Source organism: Hyla sarda, chromosome 6 (assembly GCF_029499605.1).
Source record: "Hyla sarda isolate aHylSar1 chromosome 6, aHylSar1.hap1, whole genome shotgun sequence".
NCBI lineage: Eukaryota > Metazoa > Chordata > Amphibia > Anura > Hylidae > Hyla > Hyla sarda.
The window spans coordinates 269,583,129-269,607,550 of record NC_079194.1 but is presented as its reverse complement, the minus strand read 5'-3'; the positions used below and the strand labels follow the sequence as shown (position 1 = coordinate 269,607,550).

Sequence of the window (24,422 nt, the reverse complement as noted above, 5' to 3'; positions counted from 1 at the left end):
ACTAACTTTCCCCCAGGGAACGGTCTCCCGTTTACCAGCCCTGGTCTTCTAAGTAGCAGTGTGATGTAACAAGCCCAAGCCCTCTGAGTGGACTAGTGGCCAACCATAAATATATGAAATACCCCAATCTTTTCCCCAGAATTTATAATTCATCTGACAATTTTAGAGAATAGTCAGATAGGCGAGAACTTAATTTTAGTTATAGAAGTGAATATCGGGTGAAAGGCGGGGTAATGCAGTTGGGGGTTGTGTATTAGGCATGCACACCCCTCATTATAACACATTCACATCCCCTTACTGTGTAATCCCACTCATCACCTGATCCCAATGCTTGAATTAAGTTCACGCCCATCTGAATGATTCCCTGATTTGTTAGGCAAACACTAAACCTACATATCTTGGAAACAGAGGAGCATATGAAGATACTGTAAAAAGGTGTGTGATTAGGGTACCCTAACCTTTTAACTGACAATGTAATCTAAGTTTTTGGAGGGGGTCCATTTTGGCTTTTCTAAGTGTTGTCAGAAGGTGAAAGGCATGGTGGTTGATGGGCGATATGTGTCACCAAGGTTCCTGGCCTTGGTGAAGTAAGAGCCGGTATTTATTCAGTGTCTGTGCTGCGATGCAGACTGACACTGTGGCCGTAGTATGGCTGGAAGGACAATCCGGGACGCTCTTACTGGGAAGGGTCAAGTGTAGGGTGGGGGCCATTCCCCACAATCCAGGCCGTCTTTTGTTGGCCTTAAAGCTAGGCTGCCTCACCAGCTGAGGGGGATTTTCTAGTTGCAGTTCACACTGCCAGAGAGAGCTGAGAGTGGAGTTCATCCCTGAGAGATTGGAAGCTGGTGAGCAGACTGCCTGCAGGTCTGGAAAAGACTTGCTTGATGCCGCATGGCATGGCCTCAGGTGTGAACAAACACCTAAGGAATACAGATGGTCTTTTGTTACATTTTCCTTTGTTCTGTTTGCTAAGTGTGAATAAAACACTGAACTTTGATTTGAAAAGTACTGTTTCCTTGCTTCTATACTGCAACCGCACCTATCTGCAAGTGCGAGTCATCACATTTGGTGGAGGATGCGTGAAACGCAGTGAGGTTAGCGATGGATTTGCAGCACGCTGTTGCTAAAGCCCAAGCCTGGGATAACCCGTCGTAGTTGTTGCTAGGGGCAACGATTCTGCCGACAAGTGACTGTCAGTACGGCGGGAGTGTTTTTCTCCAGTGAGTGTAGGCAAAGCAGTGTTTCAGTGACCGCAGTGTTGCCAAAATGGAGGCTGTTGTAAAAGCACTCATGGAGGCCAACTTGCAACAGCGGGAGACCAACAGGCTCCAGCAGGATTTCACCAAGCAACAACAGGAGACTAATCAGCTACTGTTGCAGCATATAATGGCGTTACAAGCCGCAGTGATGACCCGGACCACCCCTGACGCTCGGAAAGCGGTTCGGATGGCAATACCAAAGATGGCCCCCTCGGATGATGTCGAGACCTACCCAGCGGTCTTTGAAAAAGGGGCCATGAGGGAGAAGTTACCCTGGGACCAGTGGGCTGAGGTCATCGCTCCGTTCCTGATGTTGGGGTCCCAGAAGGCGTACTTTGCCTGCCCAACCACCAGGCTGCTGATTATGAAATCATCAAGGGTGAGATCCTGGCAAGACTGGGGGTAAATGTGTGGGTCCGGGCCCAGTGGGTAAGGAAGGGAATATAAGCTGGCTGAGCCTACCAAGCCGCAATATTATGACCTGTTGCAACGCCTGCAGAAGTGGCTACAGCCATGCAGGACAGTCTCCTGGCCGATATGTTCTGGAGGGCTCTGTCTTACTCCCTCCAGAGCTGGATTGGCCAGATGTCCTCTACCAACACACTGGGAATGGTAGACCTCGTAGAAAGGTTCAAGGCCACCGTAAAACTGCGGGAGGGGGCAGTTAAACCCAGGAGGTCTCCACCCATGCCCAGGCATCTGGAAAGCCCTAAAAGCCCCACCCTGTTGCTGCATTGGGACTGGCATGAACCAGGACATGTTACGGCTAATTGTCCCCAGCAGCAGGAACAAATGGAGACTAACTATGCACTCCGGCCTTCCCTGTATACCCAGAGACTGTGTGCCACCGGTATCCCCAGGGCAGGAGACTCGGGTCACCTCTGCCAGGTGAAGGTGGGAGGTAGTGTTGTGGAGGCATTGTTGGATTCAGGGAGTATGGTGACCTTAGTGAGGTCCAACCTGGTGCCACCCACGGACCACACGGGACAACAGGCTGGAGTGTTCTGCATTCATGGTGATTTAAAAAACTATCTAACCGCTCGGGTTACTGTGTCAACCACAATCGGCCGTTGGACTCATGAGGCGGCTGTTGCCACAAAGTTGCCACATGAACTGACAATTGGAAGAGACTTTCCAGGGTTTGTGTCTTTGTGGCCCCAGATAAGAGCTCCCCAGACCTGCGAGGCAGGGGTGTTCCCAATAGATTTGCCCTACTCAGGGGTGACCCCAGAACCCTGGGAACCTGAGTTAGAAGCAACAGCAGTTGGGGTGACCACCACTACGGTGGAAGAGAAGGAGTCATCTCCACTGAATGTAATGGTAGGAGATGTGGAGCAGCTGCCGTCAGGACCCGAGTTGGCAAACCTCAATGTCTTGGGAGAAAATTTTGGCACAGCACCATGACCCGACATTATCTCGGGCCTGTGAAAATGTCTTAATTGCAGAAGGTGCACCACAACAACCAGGGGCCGAGACTGTGTACCTCCGCTTTGTGGTCCACCAGGGGAAGCTGTACCGGGTAAATCAGGTTAGGGGTGAGAATGTGGAACAATTGGTGGTGCCTAAAGCATATCAGAGACTGGTGTTCGAGTTATTCCATTAACATGTTCTAGGGGGGGAACCTGCAGCAGAAAACGCAGGACCGAATTTTGCAGCGCCTTTACTGGCCCAGTGTGTATAAAGAGGTCGAAAGGTATTGTGAGTCTTGCTCAACATGGCAAATAACTAGCCCCCAGCCACGTTACCGTAGTCCCCTGGTTCCCCTCTTGATTATCGAGGTCCCGTTTGAACAGATCGCTATGGACCTGGTAGGCCCATTGCCGAAATCCGCTAGGGGACACCAACACATCCTGGTAATCCTGGACTATGCGACTCGGTATCACATGGTGCTGCCTCTGCCTCTGCGACATACTGCAGCCAAACTCATAGCTAAGGAGCTATTGGAGATGTTTTCCCAAGTGGGCTTACCTAAAGAAGTATTGACTGATCAGGGCACCCCGTTTATGTCAAAAGTAATGAAAGAGCTCAGGTAAAACATCTATAGACCTCCGTGTATCACCCGCAGATGGACGGCCTAGTAGAAAGGTTTAACCAAACATTAAAAAATATGTTGAAGTGGGTGGTGGCTAGTGATGGAAAGAATTGGGAGCTTTTGCTGCCCTATCTCATCTTTTGAAGTGCAAGTGCCCCAGGCCTCTACTGGGTTCTCGCCCTTTGAACTGCTGTACTGCAGACATCCGACATCCACGTGGTCTGTTAGACATAGCCAAAGAGGCGTGGGAACAACAGCCCACGCCGCACAGAAGTGTAGTTGAGTATGTCACTCAGTTGCAGGAACGGGTGGAAACAGTATTGCCCTTGGTTAGGGAACATATGGAGGCAGCTAAGAAAGCCCAGAGCAGAGTATATAACCATGAGGCTCGGATTCAGAATTTTAACCCGGGAGATCGGGTTTTGGTTCTGGTACCTACGGTCGACAGTAAGTTACTGGCTAGGTGGCAAGGTCCCTATGAAGTGATCGAAAAAGTAGGGGAGGTGACTTACAGGGCACACCAGCCCGGGCGGAGAAAGCCAGAGCAAGTGTACCATGTAAACTTGTTGAAACTGTGGAGAGATGGGGAGAATAGTGTGGATGACAGCCCCCAGCCAGGTTTGTTAGGAGTGGAGTTTCCCGTCCCTCAGTCTGGTACGAAGGAAGCAGTTGCCACAGTGAAAATTGCTGACAGTCTTTCTTCGGCATAGACTCAGGAGGCCAGGGAGTTTGTCAGTAGGAACGCAGACGTGTTCCCAGACCTTTCTGGATGTACTTCTGTCATCCGCCATGATATTGTCACTGAACTGCAGGTTAAAATACGGTTGAAACCGTGCCGGGTACCTGAGTCGCGGCGACAAGCCATCTCGGAAGAAGTACAGCAGATGTTAAAATTGGATGTCATCGAGGAGTCAAAAAGTGAGTGGGCCAGGCTGATAGTCTTAATACCCAAGCCAGAAGGTAAGTGGCTGTTCTGTAGCGATTTCTGCAAACTTAATGAGGTTTCCAAGTTTGATGCATATACCATGCCCCGAGTTGATGAGCTTATTGAAAGGCTAGGACAGGCTCGGTATTTTTCTGTTTTGGACCTCACAAAAGGGTACTGGCAGGTGCCCTTGATGGAGGCTGCCAAAGAGAAAACAGCCTTTGTCACACCAGAAGGTTTATTTCAGTACAAGGTGTTGTTACCCTTTGGTTTCAATGGCACTCCCGCTATGTTTCAAAGGCTAATGGATACTGTACTTCGGCCACATCGTCGGTATGCTTCAGCTTATCTGGACGATATCATCATCCACAGTACAGACTGGGAAAGTCACCTTCCAAAAGTACAGGCAGTGGTAGACTCCCTTAGGAAGGCCAGGTTAACTGCTAACCCAAAAAAATGTGCCATCGGGTTGCCATTTGGGTATGTCATTGGGCGTGGAGTTGTCAAACCCCAGGTAAACAAAATAGAGGCCATCCGGAATTGGCCCCGAGCTGTCACTACCTGACAGGTGAAGTCGTTTCTAGGAATGGTGGGTTACTATATGAAATTCATCCCCCATTTTGCTACGGTGGCTGCGCCCTTAACAGACCTCATGAAGGGACGCAAGTCCGTAATGGTACGTTGGAACAAACAGGCAGAGCAGGCGTTTTCCGCTTTGAAGTCGGCCCTATGTGGGTCTCCGGTGTTGGTGACACCCGACTTCAAAAGGGAATTTGTGGTACAGACCGATGCCTCTGAGGTAGGTCTCGGTGCTGTACTCTCCCAGGAAGTCAATGGGGAAGAGCATCCCGTTGTTTTTCTCAGCTGCAAACTGACCCCGGCCGAGACCAGGTATAGTATAGTGGAGAGAGTGCCTGGCCATTAAGTGGGCACTCGAGTCTCTCTGCTATTAACTGTTGGGCAGGAAGTTTCATCTTGTGATGGATCAGTCCCCCCTTAAGTGGATGTGCCAAGCCAAGGACAAAAATGCTACGGTCACCAGGTGGTTTTCTGTCATTACAGAATTTCAAGTTTAGGGTTGAACACAGAGCAGGTCGTTTGCTAGGCAATACCGATGCCCTATCTTGAGTCCACTGTTGCCCAAGTGTACACCCCCTCAGGCTTGAACAAAGGGGGAGGGGGTGAGAAGATGAAAGGCATGGTGGTTGATGGGCGATATGTGTCACCAAGGCTCCTGGCCTTGGTGAAGTAAGAGCCGGTATTTATTCAGTGTCTGTGCCGTAGTATGGCTGGAAGGACAATCCGGGACGCTCTTACCGGAAAGGGTCAAGTGTAGGGTGGGGGCCATTCCCCACAATCCAGACCGTCTTTTGTTGGCATTAAAGCTAGGCTGCCTCACCAGTAGTGTTGCTCGCGAATATTCGCAATGCGAATTTTATTCGCGAATATCGCATATTCGCGAATTCGCGAATATTCGCGAATATAGCGCTATATATTCGTAATTACGAATATTCGGGGTTTTTAAAAAAAAAAATTTTCGCAGTACACATCGCAGTGATCATCCCTCTCTGCTTCCAGCTTTAGTGGTGTAAAGAAAGCTCTAATACTACTGTGTGAGACTGGTGTGCGAATTTTCGCATATGCGAATTTCCGCTATGCTAATTTTTCGCATACGCGAAAATAAAACGAGAATATTACGAATATGCGAATATTCGCGAATGTATGACGAATATTCGTCCATATATTCGCGAATTCGAATATGGCCTATGCCGCTCAACACTACTCACCAGCTGAGGGGATTTGCTAGTTGCAGCTCAGTGTCTGAGAGAGCTGAGAGAGAGTGGAGTTCGTCCCTGAGAGCTTGGAATCTGTTGAGCAGATTGCCCGCAGGCCTTGAAAAGACTTGCTTGATGCCGCATGGCATGGCCTCAGGTGGGAACAAACACCTAAGGAATACAGGTGGACTTTTGCTGTTTGCCAAGTGTGAATAAAACACTGAACTTTGATTTGAAAAGTACGGTTTCCTTGCCTCTATACTGCAACCGCACCTATCAGCAAGAGTGAGTCATCAGTGTTCAGAAAATTCTCCCTTCTAGGAGTTGCAACAGGAATAGTGTCCTAAAAGAGTGAAGAAGCAATAGCTTTTGTATGAAAAGCTGAAAAAAAAAAATTAGACAAGAGACAGTAGGATGTGAGGGACTTGTGAAAGATGTAGTAGCCAGCAGGCAGTGGTGGACTAGTGGAAGTTGTAGTAGCCAGCAGACAGTGGTGGACTGATGGGAGTTGTAGTAGCCAGTGAACTGCAGGCAGTGGTGGAATAGGTTTTTTTCTCAAGCCTACAGATACAGCTGATCAGACCAGATCATCTGAGCTGATCAGACCAGCAGGCCTAAGTTTGTTACGTTTGACAGGTGTTCTGGCCTTGCCTCGGTCAAGCGCTTCTTCACTTACAGTACCACCACCCTCCTTCTCTGAACACGTCCTGTCCAACAATACATTGTCATTATTACACTCCTCCTCATTCATCCCGCCTCTTAGTATGAACTTCTGATGTCTGATGATAGGCTCATTGCTCCCCCTGGGCATGTCCACCATAATGCCTTACAGTATCCACATAACGCCTACCACCACCAGTCCCACTTGTGGTATGTTCGACCACTGCTTCCACCTTCTCTGCAACATGCTCTAAAGGTTAAATGTCCACACACAACTCCTCCTTGTGGCTAATGCTATCATTATGCTTAGCACTCGGAATGGAAGTGATCACAGAAATGATGGGACAGACTATTTAGGACCACCAGACCATTAGTGTTGAGTACAAATATTGGTAATTCAAATTTTTATCGTGAATATCTACAATTCGCGATTTCGCAAATATTTAGAATAAAGTGCTAGATATTAGTAATGACGAATATTATTTTTTATTTTTTTGTACGTGCAAATTTTTATGCAATGTTTTTTTTTCACATGCGAATTTTCGCATAAAAAAAAAAGTGAGTGAAAATAGCCAATATGCGAATTTCGCGAACATAGGATGAATAATCGTCAATATATTCGCGAAAAATATCGCAAATTCGAATATGGCCCCTGCTGCTCATCACCATGTAACTGTAAATGGTGAGGAACCCACTTACACCTGGCTCAACATCATAGAGCCAGGCTGGAAGAAAGTGAGAACTTTTTCTTGTTGATGTTATTGCTGCTACTACCACCAGACACCTGTATTGGTGCTCCATAATTTTTTAATGCTGTAGTCCCTGCTTCTTCTTACCTCTAGCTAAGATGAATTCATATTTATTGATCTTACTAAGCAGATTTACTGACTTTTCAATACTGAGTGTTTTCTCAGAAAACCAGACCCTCATGATTACTAATTGGAAGCAAAACAGGATCTGTATCAACAGATTACCACATATTCCAAAATAATCCTGAGTACCCAGAATAACTTGTATTTCAGAGTTTTCAAATATTTTTTTCATTTCATACTGCTCATTGGAAATGAAAAAAACTTGGCAAATTTTACTAATTAGTGTATAAGACCAAATCAAATGTAAAAAATCTACACAGTCCGTTGCATACCTTTTTGGCATAGCACATCCTCTCTATAACAAAAAAAAAGATTCATACTAGTGGGGGAAAGATACTTTTTGTGTTTAAAATGAATCAGGCATGGATCAATGTAGAATTTAAACCTCCTATGCCAGATTCCGCTGATTAGACAGTACTACCACCACCCCTGCAAATTGAAGTTTTCAAAAGTTCACTCATCAGTACTTATAGCAATTGTTAATACCAGATATAGTGGCTAGAGCAGGGGTGGGCAATTATTTTTTCCATGGGGCCACATTAGAAACTAAAAAATTGTGAAGGGCCGGGTAGTTTTCCCCCAGATTAGGCAGCATACTTGTCCCCCAGATTAGGCAGCATACTTGTCCCCCAGATTAGGCACCATAGTTGTCCCCCAGATTAGGCAGCATAGTTGTCCCCCAGATTAGGCAGCATAGTTGTCCTCCAGATTAGGCAGCATACTTGTCCCCCAGATTAGGCAGCATACTTGTCCCCCAGATTAGGCAGCTCAACCGCGCCCCCCCCCCCCCCCCCCTCCACACACACACACACACACACACACACACACACACACACACACAACACATACAGAGACAGGCACTTATAAATACACATATACACACGGGCACATATACACACGGGCACATATACACACGGGCACATATATATACACACACATATATATATACACACAGACACACACAGACACCACACAGACTCGTATATATACACAGACAGACACATATATACACAGACACCACACAGACACATATATATACACAGACACACATATATACACACAAACACACATATACACAGACAACACACAGACACACACATATACACAGACACACACATATACACAGACACACATATATACACAGACACACATATATACACAGACACACATATATACACAGACACACATATATACACAGACACACATATATACACAGACACACATATATACACAGACACACATATATACACAGACACACATATATACACAGACACACATATACACAGACACACATATACACACACACATATACACAGACAACACAGAAACACTCACCCGACCAAAGTTTAGAGCTGAGGGGAGGGGGCGGAGGGAGACAGGATACACGGCCTCTCCTCTGCCTTCAGAGGTTCTAAGACTGCACGGCAGAGAGAAGGCAGGGGAGGGGAGGGAGTGCATGCCCCCTCCCTCTTCCTGTAAGCACTTTCTGTCATCGCACGGGAGCTCAGTGCACAGGCTGGTGCAGACCTGGGCATTGTACGGATGACAGTCAGCGCGGGCCGCTCAAAGCCAATCAAAGGGCCGTATGTGGCCCGCAGGCCGTACAATGCCCAGGTCTGGGCTAGAGTATGGTTGACGTGCAATGTAGCCTGTAGAGTGCACATATTGCAAAGTGAATCTGTCAGCACTAGATCATGCTTAGAGCTCAAGTGTCAAGAGGTTGTTTGAACTTTTAATATGGAAGGGGTACTGTGTTTTTTTTTTTTTTTTTAATCTTTTATTAAACTCTTTTTTTTTTCCTACACTTTATTAGTTTTACTTTAGGGACTTTAAGAAGGAATAATTAGATTCCTCATACAGATCAATGCAGTTCCATAGAACTTAATACTTAATTGATCAATAAATGGCTCAATAAAATGCAGTCATGGAAGGAGAGGTGAGCCCTCCAGCTATCTTTGCAGTCGAAATCTACCAGGCAGCGTGAAATACGCTGTGTATGCGCTAGGAACAGACACACAGGCTTTCCCCATTACAGCCCTGAGTCTACAATAAGGTTCAGGAGCAGGACGAGCATCACATTTATGCCAGTGTTCGCGGCCGGCCTCCGAACCTTATTGCAGACACAGGGCTGTAGAAAGGAAAGCCCTGTGTCTGCTCCAAGCGCATACGCGGCGTATTTCCACAGTGTCAAATATGCTGCATATCCGCTCAGTATAACCCTACCCTAACAACTTTGCAGTAAATGATAGTAATGATAATACAGAGTAACATACTTCATACAATTTACTGTTGTCAAATTCACTATAATCATGCAGCTAGCCCCACTGCTCCCCCATCCTTGTGTGTCAGTCAGACAGCTTATCCATAAAATGGCTATCTATGGGGAAGCCTGTGACATACACTATCTAATATGGAGTCACTCTTTCTTCTCCATAGCAGTTCACTGCAATAAAACGAAGCTTGAAGGCACAATAAGTAAGGCAGAGTGAAGTGTATTGTCATCGGCTCCTCCATAGACAGCTATGTTATGGACAGATGAGCCATCCGGTAGACACACAATGACATAGACGTAACAATTGCTGTTAAAAATTAAACTGCTCTATTATTGTTTATGATAATATTTTCAATTTCCAACAAGTATTAGGCAGGGTCCACACCAACATTTTTGCTTTCGATGCAGGGAAAGGTCAGGAAACTGTCTAAGGCTGGGTTCACACTACGTTTTGTCCCATACGGGAGCGCATACGGCAGGGGGGAGCTAAAAGCTCGCGCTCCCGTATGTGACCGTATGCGCTCCCGTATGTCATTCATTTCAATGAGCCGACCGGAATCAAACGTTCGGTTCGGTCGGCTCATTTTTGCGCCGTATGCGCTTTTACAACCGGACCTAAAACCGTGGTTGACCACAGTTTTAGGTCCGGTTGTAAAAGCGTATACGGCGCAAAAATGAGCCGACCGGACCGAACGTTTCACTCCGGTCGGCTCATTGAAATGAATGGCATACGGGAGCGCATACGGTCACATACGGGAGCGCGAGCTTTTAGCTCCCCCCTGCCGTATGCGCTCCCGTATGGGACAAAACGTAGTGTGAACCCAGCCTAAGTGACATGCTGATGTAACCTTGTAATATGCTGATGCTCATATAACCAGGCTTGGACAGACACAGGCCCCTCCATTCATTCCAGTGGTCCAAGTATAGTCAGCTAGCGACTATGTCTTGATAGTTTTTTCAATATATCTGCATTTTGATTGGACTGGTTTTCACCATTTTTCAGTCTGAGATATGTCTGGATATGTTCAGGAAATTACCCTAACCTAGTCCCTTACCATTGAAATGAAAAAGGCCTGTGCTTGTCAAAGTGTGGATATATTTGCATGTGATTTTAACAGTTTCCCAACATATACATGACTCAAAGGCACAAATCATAGTTTGAATAAGCCCTTAGCTATATATTATTGTATTTTGGTTAAAAATAGTTACACACTTTACTTCATTTTACTTTAGGTGGAGAATACATTTAGCTACTTAGAAATAAATGACATCGATATTCAAGATCTTAGACTGGTGAGTGCTTTATTTCTTGGTTTATTTATTAACCCTTTAGGGACACAGCAGGTTTTTATAGTGCTCCCTTGTGATTCTTGATAGGTGTGATCCCCACCACCACATCAACCTGGTGTACTAAACTTCTGGAGTTATGCTTGCGATAGGTACAACACTATGGTAGGCATACAAAGGGTACAAGGTAAACAAGTTTCTGCATTTATACCTAATATGACACCTTTTGGGAAGGGATCGATATATCATGTGAAAATGGTAGGAAGCGAAAAGGAGGTCTTAGAAGTGCTGCTATATACTGGTATAAACACAACCATGGGCAACGCACAGGACAAAATCTACTTTATTGTTTATACAACTGGACAACGCATTTTGGCACAATCCTGTGCCTTCCTCAGGTCCACCAGATTAACTGTAGCAAATTAAAAGTAAAAGCAGGACCATATGTAGTGTCTGCATTAAATAAAACACTCCATAATCTGTAGCAGTAAATAATTTCTTAAAAGAAAAATAAACAAAAAGAATCAAATAAATAGATACATATATACAAAATAAAAAACAAACCTATAAAAAATAAATAGGTACATGCTTAGTTCTATATAGTTGCACATACATCCACAAATAAGAAAAGTAGCTGCAGCACACAAAGTAAAGTTCATGGTGGTGGTTTATTCCAAAAGCTACGTTTCAGCCACCCATGTGGCCTTTTTCAAGTACGTAGTTGCACATACATATACTGTAGGTGTACCTCATAAGAATAAATATCCTAGGGAATAAATTCCAAGGACTATGCATGTCGGTAAAAACAAGGTAAACACAAAAATGTCCGAGTCTATATGCTTAATAATGATGATAAAAGCAAAGAATAGCAGTTCACCTTTTAGCTATAATATACCCACAAGCTGGATGTCACAACATGCATATATAATAAAGGCTACTCCTATAGAAGATGCTCAATGTAGATGTTGTAGAATGGGACCGTTCAAACTTTCTATGCACTAAGCAAACAAAACCAAACAGGCAATAGTTCTGGGTTTATTGTAGCAGTTCATATACAGCAAATAGTTTGGTTTGCATCATTCAGTAAAACAGAAACTTAAATGTCCTTCACATCAGGTTCTTTACATCAACATAAACTTATGAAGTGCTCACCCAAAACTTGGCAGATTCAGTCCCAAAAATGAGTCTTTGGTGCAGTGTATTAGAATATAATATTCCACTGACGCTTGTATTGCTCCGGAACAATTGCTTCTCCTGTTCTCTGGCAGTGATCACATACCTGTGTGTCCAGCTGAGTGTCCTTTCACCTATATGAATCATTATTTCAGCTTTCACTTTATGAATGCTTTCTTATATTCTAATCTTACATCATAATGCTAAGTTTCCACTTGGGTTTTTTCTGGCAGTTTTTGGAGATCTGCCACTGCAGTTTTTGAGCCAAAGACAGAAATGTATTAAAAAGGAATAGGACATATAAAGGAAGGACTTATACTTCTCCTTCCTTATGGATCCACTTCTGACTTTGGCTCAAAAACTGCAGTGGCAGTTTTCCAAAAACTGCAAGAAAAAAACCAAGTGGAAACTTAGCCTAATACCGTTCCTCCCCGGTTTGGAGCTATACAAATGGATCCTAACACAGCAATAAATATCTCTATAATGAGTCATCAATATCAACTTTGTCTATGTATCATGTAGCAATGTTTTCTTCACCCACTCAAATATATCTTTTATCATACTTCCTTTCCCCTTACAAAAGCTCCCTAATATTGCATCCTAATACTGTTCCTACTTCTACTTCATCTACCATAAAGGTATCTGAAGATGGCATTTAAATATTATATTTCTGTAAATGTATTTGAATCTTGTATTTTTATTGTATCCTATTATAGTATTGAACTAGGTACATAGTATATCAGAGTAATGCATTAAATCTAGCTCCTCAATGAAATGTAACTTATATTATATTATACTGACATCTACGGTCACTGTTGAGCAATTACAACACTACCCCAAATGAACCTTATCTTAATTTAATGATTGCCTTTAACCTAGATTCCCTTGTTCTCAGTTTCCCCACTTAACACATTGACCTATTTATGTCCAACTTAATTAAATGCTAACCATATAATTAAAGATTTATTTCCCCCCGGGTAATTTGAATTTACACAGTATTTCAGAAGTCTCCGATACACTTTCTAGCCGCAGCTAATGCTTTATAGGTTCCACTTTCAGCCTCCATAGACCACATTGGACTTATAAATTTCAATGGGCCAATTTTGCAGGAGATATCCCTACATACCTATCAGTTCAGTGATCACGGTTAGCCCACGAGGGCTGATGTCATCAATAAGGCCAGGTCACCCTGGATCCCGCCATTTTTTAAATTGCTATTCTATAATGAATCTCTGCTGTAACACAATGGCCCTGATTTACTAAGAGTGTTGTGTAGGTTTCTTTGTGGGTTTTAATTCCCTACAATTTTTTTTCCACAGTATTTTCTAAGGTTTCCCTACATTTTGCATTTTTTACACATGCTCTGATCTGTAGGGTTTTCCTCAGCTCAAATCCACTACATATTCTGTGGAAACCTTAGTAAATATGTAGTTTTTTTTGTGTGAAAATGTCAGGAACACCCTTTGCTGTTACCACATCCCCTTTTCCTGACAGATATGCCCCCTTTTTGGGTTTTCTCAGTAAAATGTAGAGGTGGTCGGGTTTTTCATTTCTGGCGCAGACAGATTTCTGGCGCAGACAGATTTCTGGCGCAGACAGAATTTCTGGCGCAATGCGCCCGATTCTGGCGCACAACCGACAAAACATGTTGGGTTTACAATAGTAAATCAGGGCCATTGTCCTGTATGAACCTGTGTGTATACATTAATAAAAATTGCTACCTTTTGCACCCTGATGCATTGTTAAATCTTCATTTGGTGAAGCTATACCAGCCCAAGTGGGATTCCAGGGGAATTCCCTGCCGGGAACACCCCGAACATATCTGCACAACTAAGCTCTACAACGGAATCAGTACCAACAGGCCAGCGGCTCCCATTTTGGCTAATTCATTTCAATGGGGCATGGTCTGAGACAAGTCTGAAGTTTCTCACAGGCAGGTAATACTTGAGGGAATCTAGTGCTCACTTTATTGCAAGACACTCTCTCTACAATGGAATAGGTATTTTCACAGGAGTTTAGTTTCCTGCTCAGGTACATGATCGGATGCTCTTCCTCAATAATTTCCTGAGACAGGACAGCCCCTAGTCAAACCTCTGAGGCATCTGTTTAAACCAGAGGCGTACCTAGAGCATTTGGCACCCGGGGCGGACCCTTTGTTTGGCACCCCCCCCCCCACACACACACACACACACACACACACACACACACGCACCCCTCCCTTTCCTCCCCACAGGGGCGGACTGACAACACTCGGGGCCCCCGGACCAAAAAAAAGGCAAGGGCCCCTGCTAGGCTCTGCAGCTCGTCAATCTTCTGCCATGCTCCTATTCCACCCAAATCCCACACACAATAAATTAAAATTTATATATGTAAGAAACACTTTAACGTAGGTAAATTTCCATGACCAATAATACTGGTATAGAAGGAGTAAATATATACCACCACACAATAACTGGATAATACCGCCATACTGTACTGAATAAAACCACTATACACAGACCAGTATACTATAAAGGTTTTGTATACAATATAAGTGATTATATACAGGACCATATGGCGGTAGATATCAGCTGCACACAGGATGCGTATACCATATAAGTGATTACAGTTACATTTTGGGACTCACAATTACGTCTTTTCTGATCAGCGGCGTTCTCTTTCCTTTTCTTCTCCGTCTGGATAAGACCGCCATGTGGATCTCTTAACATCTGCAGGAAAAACATGTCAGACTCTGCATATATTCAGTGCCCTCCTCTACACAATCTTTCCATCTATAGGCCCACAAACTGTAATGATGCCCTCCTTGGTGTCCTGCACAGTAAAAGGGCAGGTAGGTAGGTAGCCAGGTAACCTCCTCTTTCCCATAAGTATATGCAGAGTTACACCCCCCTCTTTCCCATAGGTATATGCAGAGCTACGCTACACACCCCTCTTTCCCATAGGTATATGCAGGGTTACCCCCCCTCTTTCCCATAGGTATATGCAGAGCTACCCCCCCTCTTTCCCATATGTATATGTGGAGCTACACCCCCCCTTCCCTATAGGTATATGCAGAGCTACACCCCACCATCTTTCCCATAGATATATGCAGAGCTACACCCCACCCTCTTTCCTATAGGTATATGTAGAGCACCCCCCTCTCCCTCCCTTCCCTATAGGTATAGGCAGAGCACCCCCCTCTCCCTCCCTTCCCCATAGGTATAGGCAGAGTACCCCCCCTCTCCCCCCTTCCCTATAGGTATATGCAGAGCACCCCCTTCCCTATAGGTATATGCAGAGCACCCCCCTCTCCCCCCTTCCCTATAGATATATGCAGAGCACCCCCCCTCTCCCCCCCTTCTCTATAGGTATATGCAGAGCACCTCCCTCTCCCCCTTCCCTATAGGTATATGCAGAGCACCCCCCTTCCCTATTAGTATATGCAGAGCACCCCCCCTTCCCTATAGGTATAGGCAGGGTTAAAAAACGTCCCCTAACCCCCCCCCCTTGGTACGCCACTGGTTTAAACTATAAATTCATATGAAAAGTCAGAAGCACAATTTCTCTAAGGAAGTCTAGCACAACCTGAACCCTACTTAAATAGCTCCTCCAATCTAGGCTAAAAATGACAATGTCATCTTAGTAGGCTGCTGCCTACTTCTTGTGGGGAATTAGAATCTGACCCATTGCCCTTTAAAATGTCAGGGGCACCTTTTACCCCCAAAGGGCATCCTGACATACTGGAAATACCTATCCAGAGTAGAAATAGTAGTTTTTCTTTAGCCTCTTTTGCCAAAGTTATTTGACAATACCCTTGTTTTTTTTAAACTCTATTTTTAATGAAGAATTTGTCGTTTACAATCAACAAAAATATAAAGGGCATAAGACCAAAAGGTCATTCAACAGCAGAAAGAAAATCAACACATGACCATGCAAAAAACAAGGCAATTCAAACAGACCAAATGATCGGCAGGAAAAATTTACATAAGACAAGTGCAGACAGCACTAGAGTAGGTAGAACCATATGGAGTTACAGTGTAGCTAAAATGCAGTCAATGTCAAGCAAAAACAACCAAAAATATATACAGATATCCATAATAAGGAGGAAACAGTCCCCAGGAGCTACCTGGGAACACAAACAATAAAGGAAACCAAAGACAAACACCACAAGAAAGAACGACACAAAGACAAAGGGGAAAGACATGGGATAGGGAGCTAAGGAGGTGGATTGTCAATATAGTATCAGGTTTCCATATGGAGGTAAACTCAGGAACAGTATTACTCAAAGAAGCAGTAAGGGACTCTAGGGACTGGATCTCTCTAATATGAGTCAGGGTGGTCATGGTGGGAATACCCTTTTGTGAGGTCCAGAGTGGTTCTGTATCTTGTTGTACCTAACCTTTCAATAAACCCATCCACCCTGGGCAAAGGATAGGATCCATTTTTGAAACCTCATTGAGTTTCTGGAAGTCATTGCAGAAGTGCTAGCTTTAATTTGGCTTTGGGACAAATACAATTGGGCTAGACCATTCACTTTTGGATTTAACAATTACACCCAAACCAACATTCTCTGGACCTTTTCTGTGACTATCTGCCTACGGGCTTCTGGAATTGTAAGGTCTTACCTTTACTTTCACCTGAGGCTCTGTAAGGATCTTATGTTCAATAACATTTGCACAACCTGGCAAGCTAGAGAACATGTCCTTCTCATGTTGCAAAAACTCTCTGGTCTCCTGTTTTTGGGAACTCGATAAGGCATCAGCAACTTTCACCTTGTTGTCCTCGGTACCGGAACTATAGTGCAAACTAATGCTGCCAGTGACTCCCTTTTTCTACAAGGTTTAATCAAGTTTACATGATATAACTGCACTGGTTTCCTTTTGGCTTCCTCTGTTTTATGCACTTTATAACCCACCTCCCAAACCTTTTCCAGGATCTCAAAATATCCTTGGCACTTGCTATCAGCTCCTGGCTCTTGGGGAAACACAGTTAAGAACAGTTACATTAACCTAGGCACTTTTTAGTGTGGGGTCTTGTAAATGAGCCATACCAAAATTAGCTTGAGACACCTCTAGGTCAGGCAAGGCTTTATAAGACTCTATGGTCTCAGCCTCATTTCCTGCCAGAATGGATTGGGGAAAATTATCAGGCACATCAGTAATCTCCCCTACCACCTCAGTGTGCAGACCATTATTCATAGGTTCACATACAGAAGACACACCTTTGGCTGTCTATGGTAACTCAAGCAACAGTATAGTCTTTTTACATCATCATGGACACACATTACCCCTATGCCTTTTCCAGGAGTAAACAGCATCTGGGAAACATTGTTTCAAAGCAGGGTAATGAGGCTTCCTGAGTCCAGAAGTGCAGTCACCATGTTGCCATTGACAGCATGTGGCACAGCTCTGCAGACAGGGTATGCAAACAAAGCATTATCGAGTCACATCACGCTCCATAGGCCCTGCCACCATAGGACAATGTGCTGCTATGTGCTCAAGAGTATGACACCTCCAACAAATTATTTGGGTCATGTGAGGTTTGGAAGTGGTATCAAGCTCCCCCCTTTTCTTGTTCACAACCATTTGTCTCCACTCTCCCCTTTGATTTAACAACCTCTTCTTGGTTTAGCGGGTATCTTGCGACCCCAAGGAAATGGTTTTGTTATCAGCTCGGGAGAAGAGATTATCCGCAGTAATATATCTCTCCACCAGGTTTATTAGAGCGTCTGCGTTCTGTGGTTTTTCCTGGGCAACCCAGCTCTGCACTGGCATAGATAGAGCACGGCTATAGTGATCCATCACGACTCTCTACCATCTGCTATGGGTTCAGACCCTCTGGTTGTAACCACTTTCGCACCAAGTGGAACAGATTAAACATTCGTGACCTTGGTGGCTTATTCTTGCGAAAAGTCCAAGTTGTGCCCACTGATCCAAAGGCAATTTTTCTATGTTTGCAATTTGTTAAAAGAGTTATATAGGCTTTAACATCATCCTCCTTAGTAATTTTTTGCAAGCCATTTTGCACTTTTTTTCGCTCAGAATTTTGTCCAGCTACAGTAACAACCTGCTGCCCCATCACTGCTTCTCTAAGTGCAGCAATTTGCTGCTGCATTGCCTTCATCTTAGCCAGTATTGCTGCTGTGAGGCCCGGACCTGCTGCTGTGTGGCCCTGACCTGCTGCTGCATTGCCTGGACCAAGGCCTAGTTCTGCTGCTGTGAGGTCTTGGTCTGTTGCTGTAAGTCCTGGGCCTGCTGTAGGCTGGCGTGCATCAGTTGCTTTATAAGATCCTCCATTACAGCAGAGTTGCTTCAGTGCTGCTGCTGCTTTCACCCAGGACATTAACCGCTTGGCAGTTTGAAGATTTTAAAGTAAAGCAATTTGCACGCTATTGCCACTAGCAATGGCTTGTGCCCACATTCTCCATCATATGTAGGACAGTACCCTTCAAACAGTCTTTCCACCAAGCACACAGAACAAAACAGGCAGGTTCACAGTTCAATAGTTCTGGGTTTATTGTAGCAGTTCACAAACAGCAAGAAGTTTGGCTTGCAGCATGCAATAAAACAGAAACTTTAATGTTCTTTTATCAGGTTCCTTACATAAACATAAACTTCTGAAGTTCTCACCCAAAATTTAGCAGGTTCTCACCCAAAATGGCAGTGATCACACACCTGAGGGTTTTAGCTCAGGCCTTTAACACACACCAGAACTGGAGCATGGAAGTGACTTTAGGGGCCATTTACAATTGCATTTATTATCCGATTTTGTGGTGGAAAAAGAGCACATTTTTGGGTGCAGTGTGTTAATGCACCTTTTTGTTGCTCCTTTTTATATATAAATATATATATGCCTTTTTCTTAACTGATACTGTGAAACTGTGAAATTAAGTTGTGGGCACTTTCTGAAGCAGTGGACGATATTTATTATTTGCGCCTTTTGGCAATAGGGGGCATAAAAAGACGCATCATCCTAAGGCTTCTTTCACACTGCAATTAGCACAGAGCAATGTGACGGCCGTCAGGTGAGCCTGGGGGAATAGCAAGTCCTACTACAAAATAACTGCACCTGAAGGACCCCATTACAGGAAACAGGATCTGTCAGGACCCATTATTGCCCCGTTCCAAAAAATGGCCCAAAAAGTCTGAAAAAAAAAGAGGAGCCTAATGGCCCTTTAGGGATGGCGCTCAATGTCAGTGTAAAACTATCCTTAAACAAGCCACAAATTCATTCCATGTCTAGGCAACCTTTTCATTGTGGTTCGAGCCAGCGAAATCAGAAGGTCAAAACCAAAAGCTGCAATATTTGTTAGAGTATCTGTCACCAACAAAAATTTTAATATAATGTTCCTTATGTAATTATAAGACACTTTGCTATTTACTTGCTGTTAAAATTCTCAACCTTTTCTTTTCTCAACCTGGCCTGGCAGGAGACCAAACTCAGGAAGTGCGTGCGAGGCATGGTGAATTTCCACAAAAACCCTGTAGCCGAAGCTCAGGGCACTAAAGGTCCCTAATAAAGGACCGCCTAATAAAACTTTTAAAGCTATAATAAAGCTTTTATTAATCAATTATAAAATGATGAAGTGCAATTTAAAATAAGCGCTTGTTCTAGATTGCCTAGTAAGTGGCGTGATTTGGCCAGATCACATCCACTCCTATATAGTACTCCTAGAAGTGCCTGGCTCTCTGACCACCAACACACACTACCTAATAGACACTGAGATAGTTACAGCTGACCCACACCACCGTGTGGAGTAATTTATCAGCTGTAATAGTGCGGCCTACAGGCTCTTACACTTATTCATCTATCTCAGTGACACCTCAGGAGTGAGATGTAATACACTGGTGCGGCCTACAGGCTCTTATACCTTTTAATATGAACGTTTTTTTATACGTATGTGCTGGGTATGGCCTACAGGCTTACACACCCTAGCCCAAAGGCGATTAACGGTGGGACCTACCGGTACTTCCACCTAGGTAGTTGTTTAAATAATGGCAAATGGAACAAGTCGCTGTTAAAAACTGAACAGTATGCCTTCCCCTACATGTTTCGGTGTCACCACACCATCTTCAGGTTACATAGTTAGGACGGTCAAAAAAAGACATATGTCCATCAAGTTCAACCAGGGAATTGAAGGGTAGGGGTGTGGCGCGATATTGGGGAAGGGATGGGATTTTATATTTCTTCATAAGCATTAATGTTATTTTCTTCCAGGAATTTATCTAATCCTGTTTTTAAAGCTCTTAATTTTTCCTTCTGTGACCAGTTCCTGAGGTAGACTGTTCCATAAATTCACAGTTCTCATGGTAAAGAAGGCCCCTTGAGACTTAACTTTTTCTTCTCCAGACGGAGGGAGTGCCCCTTCATTCTTTGGGGGGGGGGGGGTTTAACCTGGAACAGTTTTTCTCCATATTTTTTGTATGGGCCAATAATATACTTATATATGTTTATCATATCCCCCCTTAAACGTCTCTTCTCAAGACTAAACAATTGTAACTCCTTTAATCGCTCCTCATAGCTAAGATGTTCCATGCACCATATTAGTTTAGTCGCGCGTCTCTGCACCGTTTCCAGCTCCACAGTGTCCCTTTTATGGACAGGTGCCCAAAACTGAACAGCATATTCCAGGTGAGGCCGTACCAATGCTTTATAAAGGGGGAGTATTATGTCCCTGTCCCTTGAGTCCATGCCTCTTTTGATACATGACAATATCCTGCTGGCTTTGGAAGCAGCAGCCTGACATTGCATGCTATTCTGTAGTCTGTGATCTACAAGTACACCCAGATGCTTCTCTACCAGTGACTCTGCCAGTTTAATCCCCCCTAAGACATACAACGCATGCAGGTTATTAGTACCCAGATGCATAACTTTACATTTATCCACATTGAACCTCATTTGCCAAGTGGGTGCCCAGACACTGTCTATCCAAGTCATCTTGAAACCTATACACATCCTCTATAGACTGTACCGTGCTACAAAGCTTGGTGTCATCTGCAAAGATAGAAACAGAGCTGTTAATACCATCCTCTATATCATTGATAAATAAATTAAACAACAGCGGGCCCAGTACAGAACCTTGGGGTACACTACTAATTACCGGGGACCAATCAGAGTACGAATCATTGACCACCACTCTCTGGGTACGATCCATGAGCCAGTGTTCAATCCAGTTACAAACTAAAATTTCCAAACCCAAAGACCTTAACTTACCTGTCAGACGTCTATGAGGGACAGTATCAAATGCTTTAGCAAAATCCAGAAACACTATATCCACAGCCATTCCTCTGTCAAGGCTTCTACTCACCTCTTCATAAAAGCAAATTAGATTGGTTTGACAACTTCTATCCTTAGTAAACCCATGCTGGTTATCACTTATAATACAATTATCCCCTATGTATTCCTGTATGTAATCCCTTATAAGTCCTTCAAACAATTTACCCACAATGCACGTTAAACTTACCGGTCTATAGTTTCCTGGGGAAGACCTAGAGCCCTTTTTGAAGATTGGCACCACATTCGCCTTGCGCCAGTCCCTTGGCACAATACCAGACACCAGTGAATCTATATAAATATCATGAACAGGGGTACAGATATTGCTGAACTTACCTCTCTAAGAACTCTTGGGTGCAATCCATCTGGCCCTGGAGATTTGCTTACATTTATATTACTTAACTTACCTTGTACCATCTCTACATTAAGCCAGTTCAGTACATTACATGATGTGTTACCAGCACTGACCCGTCCAATGTCAGCTCCTCCTTCTTCCCTAGTATATACAGAACTAAAGAACCTATTCAGTAGCTCCGCCTTCTCTTTATCGCCTGTGACAACCTCCCCATTATCATTATTAAGGGGTCCTACATGCTCTGTCCTTGTTTTTTTTGCATTTATTTATCTATAAAAAAAATATTTAGGATTAGTTTTGCTTTCTTTGGCCACCTGTCTCTCATTTTGAATTTTTGCTGTTTTTATTACATTTTTACAGATTTTATTAAGCTCCTTGTACTGTTTAAATGTTATAGCTGACCCATCAGATTTGTATTTTTTGAAGGCTATTTTTTTGTTGTTTATTGCTCTTTTAACATCATTTGTCAGCCATGTAGGATTTAGTTTTAATCGTTTATATTTGTTCCCCTTTGGTATATATTTAGCTGTATAGTTATTTAGAGTTGATTTAAAGATGCCCCATTTACCTTCTGTATCAGTATTTGACAACACCTCCCCCCAGTCTATGTCCTGTAGTGCAGCCCTCAGCCCAGGGAAGTTTGCCTTTTTAAAGTTATATGTTTTTGCCTTCCCCACCTGTCTTTGTTTTCTACATTTTAAGTCAAAAGTAACTACCGTATTTATCGGGGTATACCACGCACCGGCCTATAACACGCACCCTCATTTTACCACGGATATTTGGGTAAAAAAAGTTTTTTACCCAAATATCCATGAAAAAATGAGGGTGCGTGTGTGCGCGTGTATACCCCGATATACCCCCAGGAAAGGCAGGGGGAGAGAGGCCGTCGCTGCCCGCTTCTCTCCCCCTGCCTTTCCTGGGGTCTAGAGCGCTGCTGTCGGCCCTTCTCACCCCCTGGTTATCGGCGCCGCTGCCCGTTCTGTCTCCCTGACTATCGGTGCCGGCGCTGATAGCCAGGGGGAGAGAAGCGGCGCCGACAGCCAGGGGGAGAGAAGGGGCAGCGGTCCGCGCTGCTCCAGGCCTCCGTCGTGCGTCCCCAGCGTCGTTGCTATGCGCGCTGACTTCATGCGCACTGACTTCATGCGCCGCGCCGTTCAGCGCATAGCAATGACGCCGGGGACGCAAGACGGAGGCCTGGAGCAGCGGAGCAGCGCGGACCGGACTCAGGTAATTATGCCACCGGGGATGGGGGGAGGCAACGGGGCAGCGGCGCCGGCAATGGGTGCCGCTGCCCCTTCTCTACCCCTGGCTGTCGGCGCCGCTTCTCTCTCCCTGGCAGGAGTCAGGGGGACAGAACGGGCAGCGGCGCCGATAACCAGGGGGTGAAAAGGGCCGACAGCAGCGCTCTAGACCCCAGGAAAGGCAGGGGGAGAGAAGCGGGCAGCGACGGCCTCTCTCCCCCTGCCTTTCCTGGGGGTGTATCGGCGTATAACACGCACACAGACTTTAGGCTAAAAATTTTAGCCTAAAAAGTGCGTGTTATACGCCGATAAATACGGTATATTGTGGTCGCTATTACCAAGGTTTTCCCGCACAGTTACATTACCAACCAGCTCTGCGTTGTTGGAAATGATCAGATCCAACAAGGCATCACTTCTTGTTGGGTCCTCCACAAACTGGCCCATAAAATTATCCTGCAATAAATTTAGGAATTGTCGCCCCTTTGTAGTTTTAGCCAACCCCGGACCCCAATCTATATCTGGATAGTTAAAATCTCCCATTATTACCACTGTACCTGCCCGGGCGGCCCTCTCTATTTGTTTATGCAGCCGACCTTCTATCTCTTCAGTGATATTAGGGGGTCTGTAGGTTACACCAAGTATTATTTTTTCAGTATTTCCCTTCTTTTGTAATTCTACCCACAGTGATTCCACATCCTCAGAATCATCACACACTATGGCATCGTTCACACTGACTTTCATACCACTTCGAACATACAGACAGACTCCATCACCTTTTCTGTTCATTCTATCTTTGCGAAACAATGTAAACCCCTGCAGATTGACAGCCCAGTCATGCGAGGAGTCCAGCCATGTCTCAGTGACCCCAACTATATCAATATGTTCCTCCAGTATCAAGACCTCAAGTTCCCCATTTTTATTTGCTAGGCTTCTGGCATTTGTGAACATACACTTTACATTTCCATCCTTTGTTATTGGGGTTAATGGGATTCAAGGGTGTAAGTTTTATTTTCCTATGAAGCCTATTCCTATTAACTATTCTAACCCCTCCCTCCGCTCCACCCCCAGGTACATTTATAATTCCCACCTCTCTATCTACACTATCTTCCCCCTCTTTGCTGTAGGTTCCCTCCCCCCAAGTCCCTAGTTTAAACACTCCTCCTTAGGTTTTCCTAAGCTCCTTCTGAAGACTGTGTGGTGACACCGAAACATGTAGGGGAAGGCATACTGTTCAGTTTTGCCAGTTTCACTTCTAGGAGTACTATATAGGAGTGGATGTGATCTGGCCAAATCACGCCACTTACTAGGCAATCTAGAAC

The 24,422-nt window shown here is 44.5% G+C and overlaps 1 protein-coding gene across 6 annotated transcripts in view; it reads left to right on the top strand.

Moving 5' to 3' along the window:
• The window catches only part of LOC130277031 (capping protein, Arp2/3 and myosin-I linker protein 3-like), a 530,598-nt gene that overhangs the window by 88,554 nt on the left and 417,622 nt on the right, over positions 1 to 24,422 (top strand). For all 6 annotated transcript variants that reach the window (XM_056527256.1, XM_056527257.1, XM_056527255.1 and 3 more), the window contains exon 4: positions 11,029 to 11,088. In XM_056527256.1, coding sequence (XP_056383231.1) covers positions 11,029 to 11,088 — 60 coding nt within the window. The remainder of the gene's footprint in view (positions 1 to 11,028; positions 11,089 to 24,422) is intronic.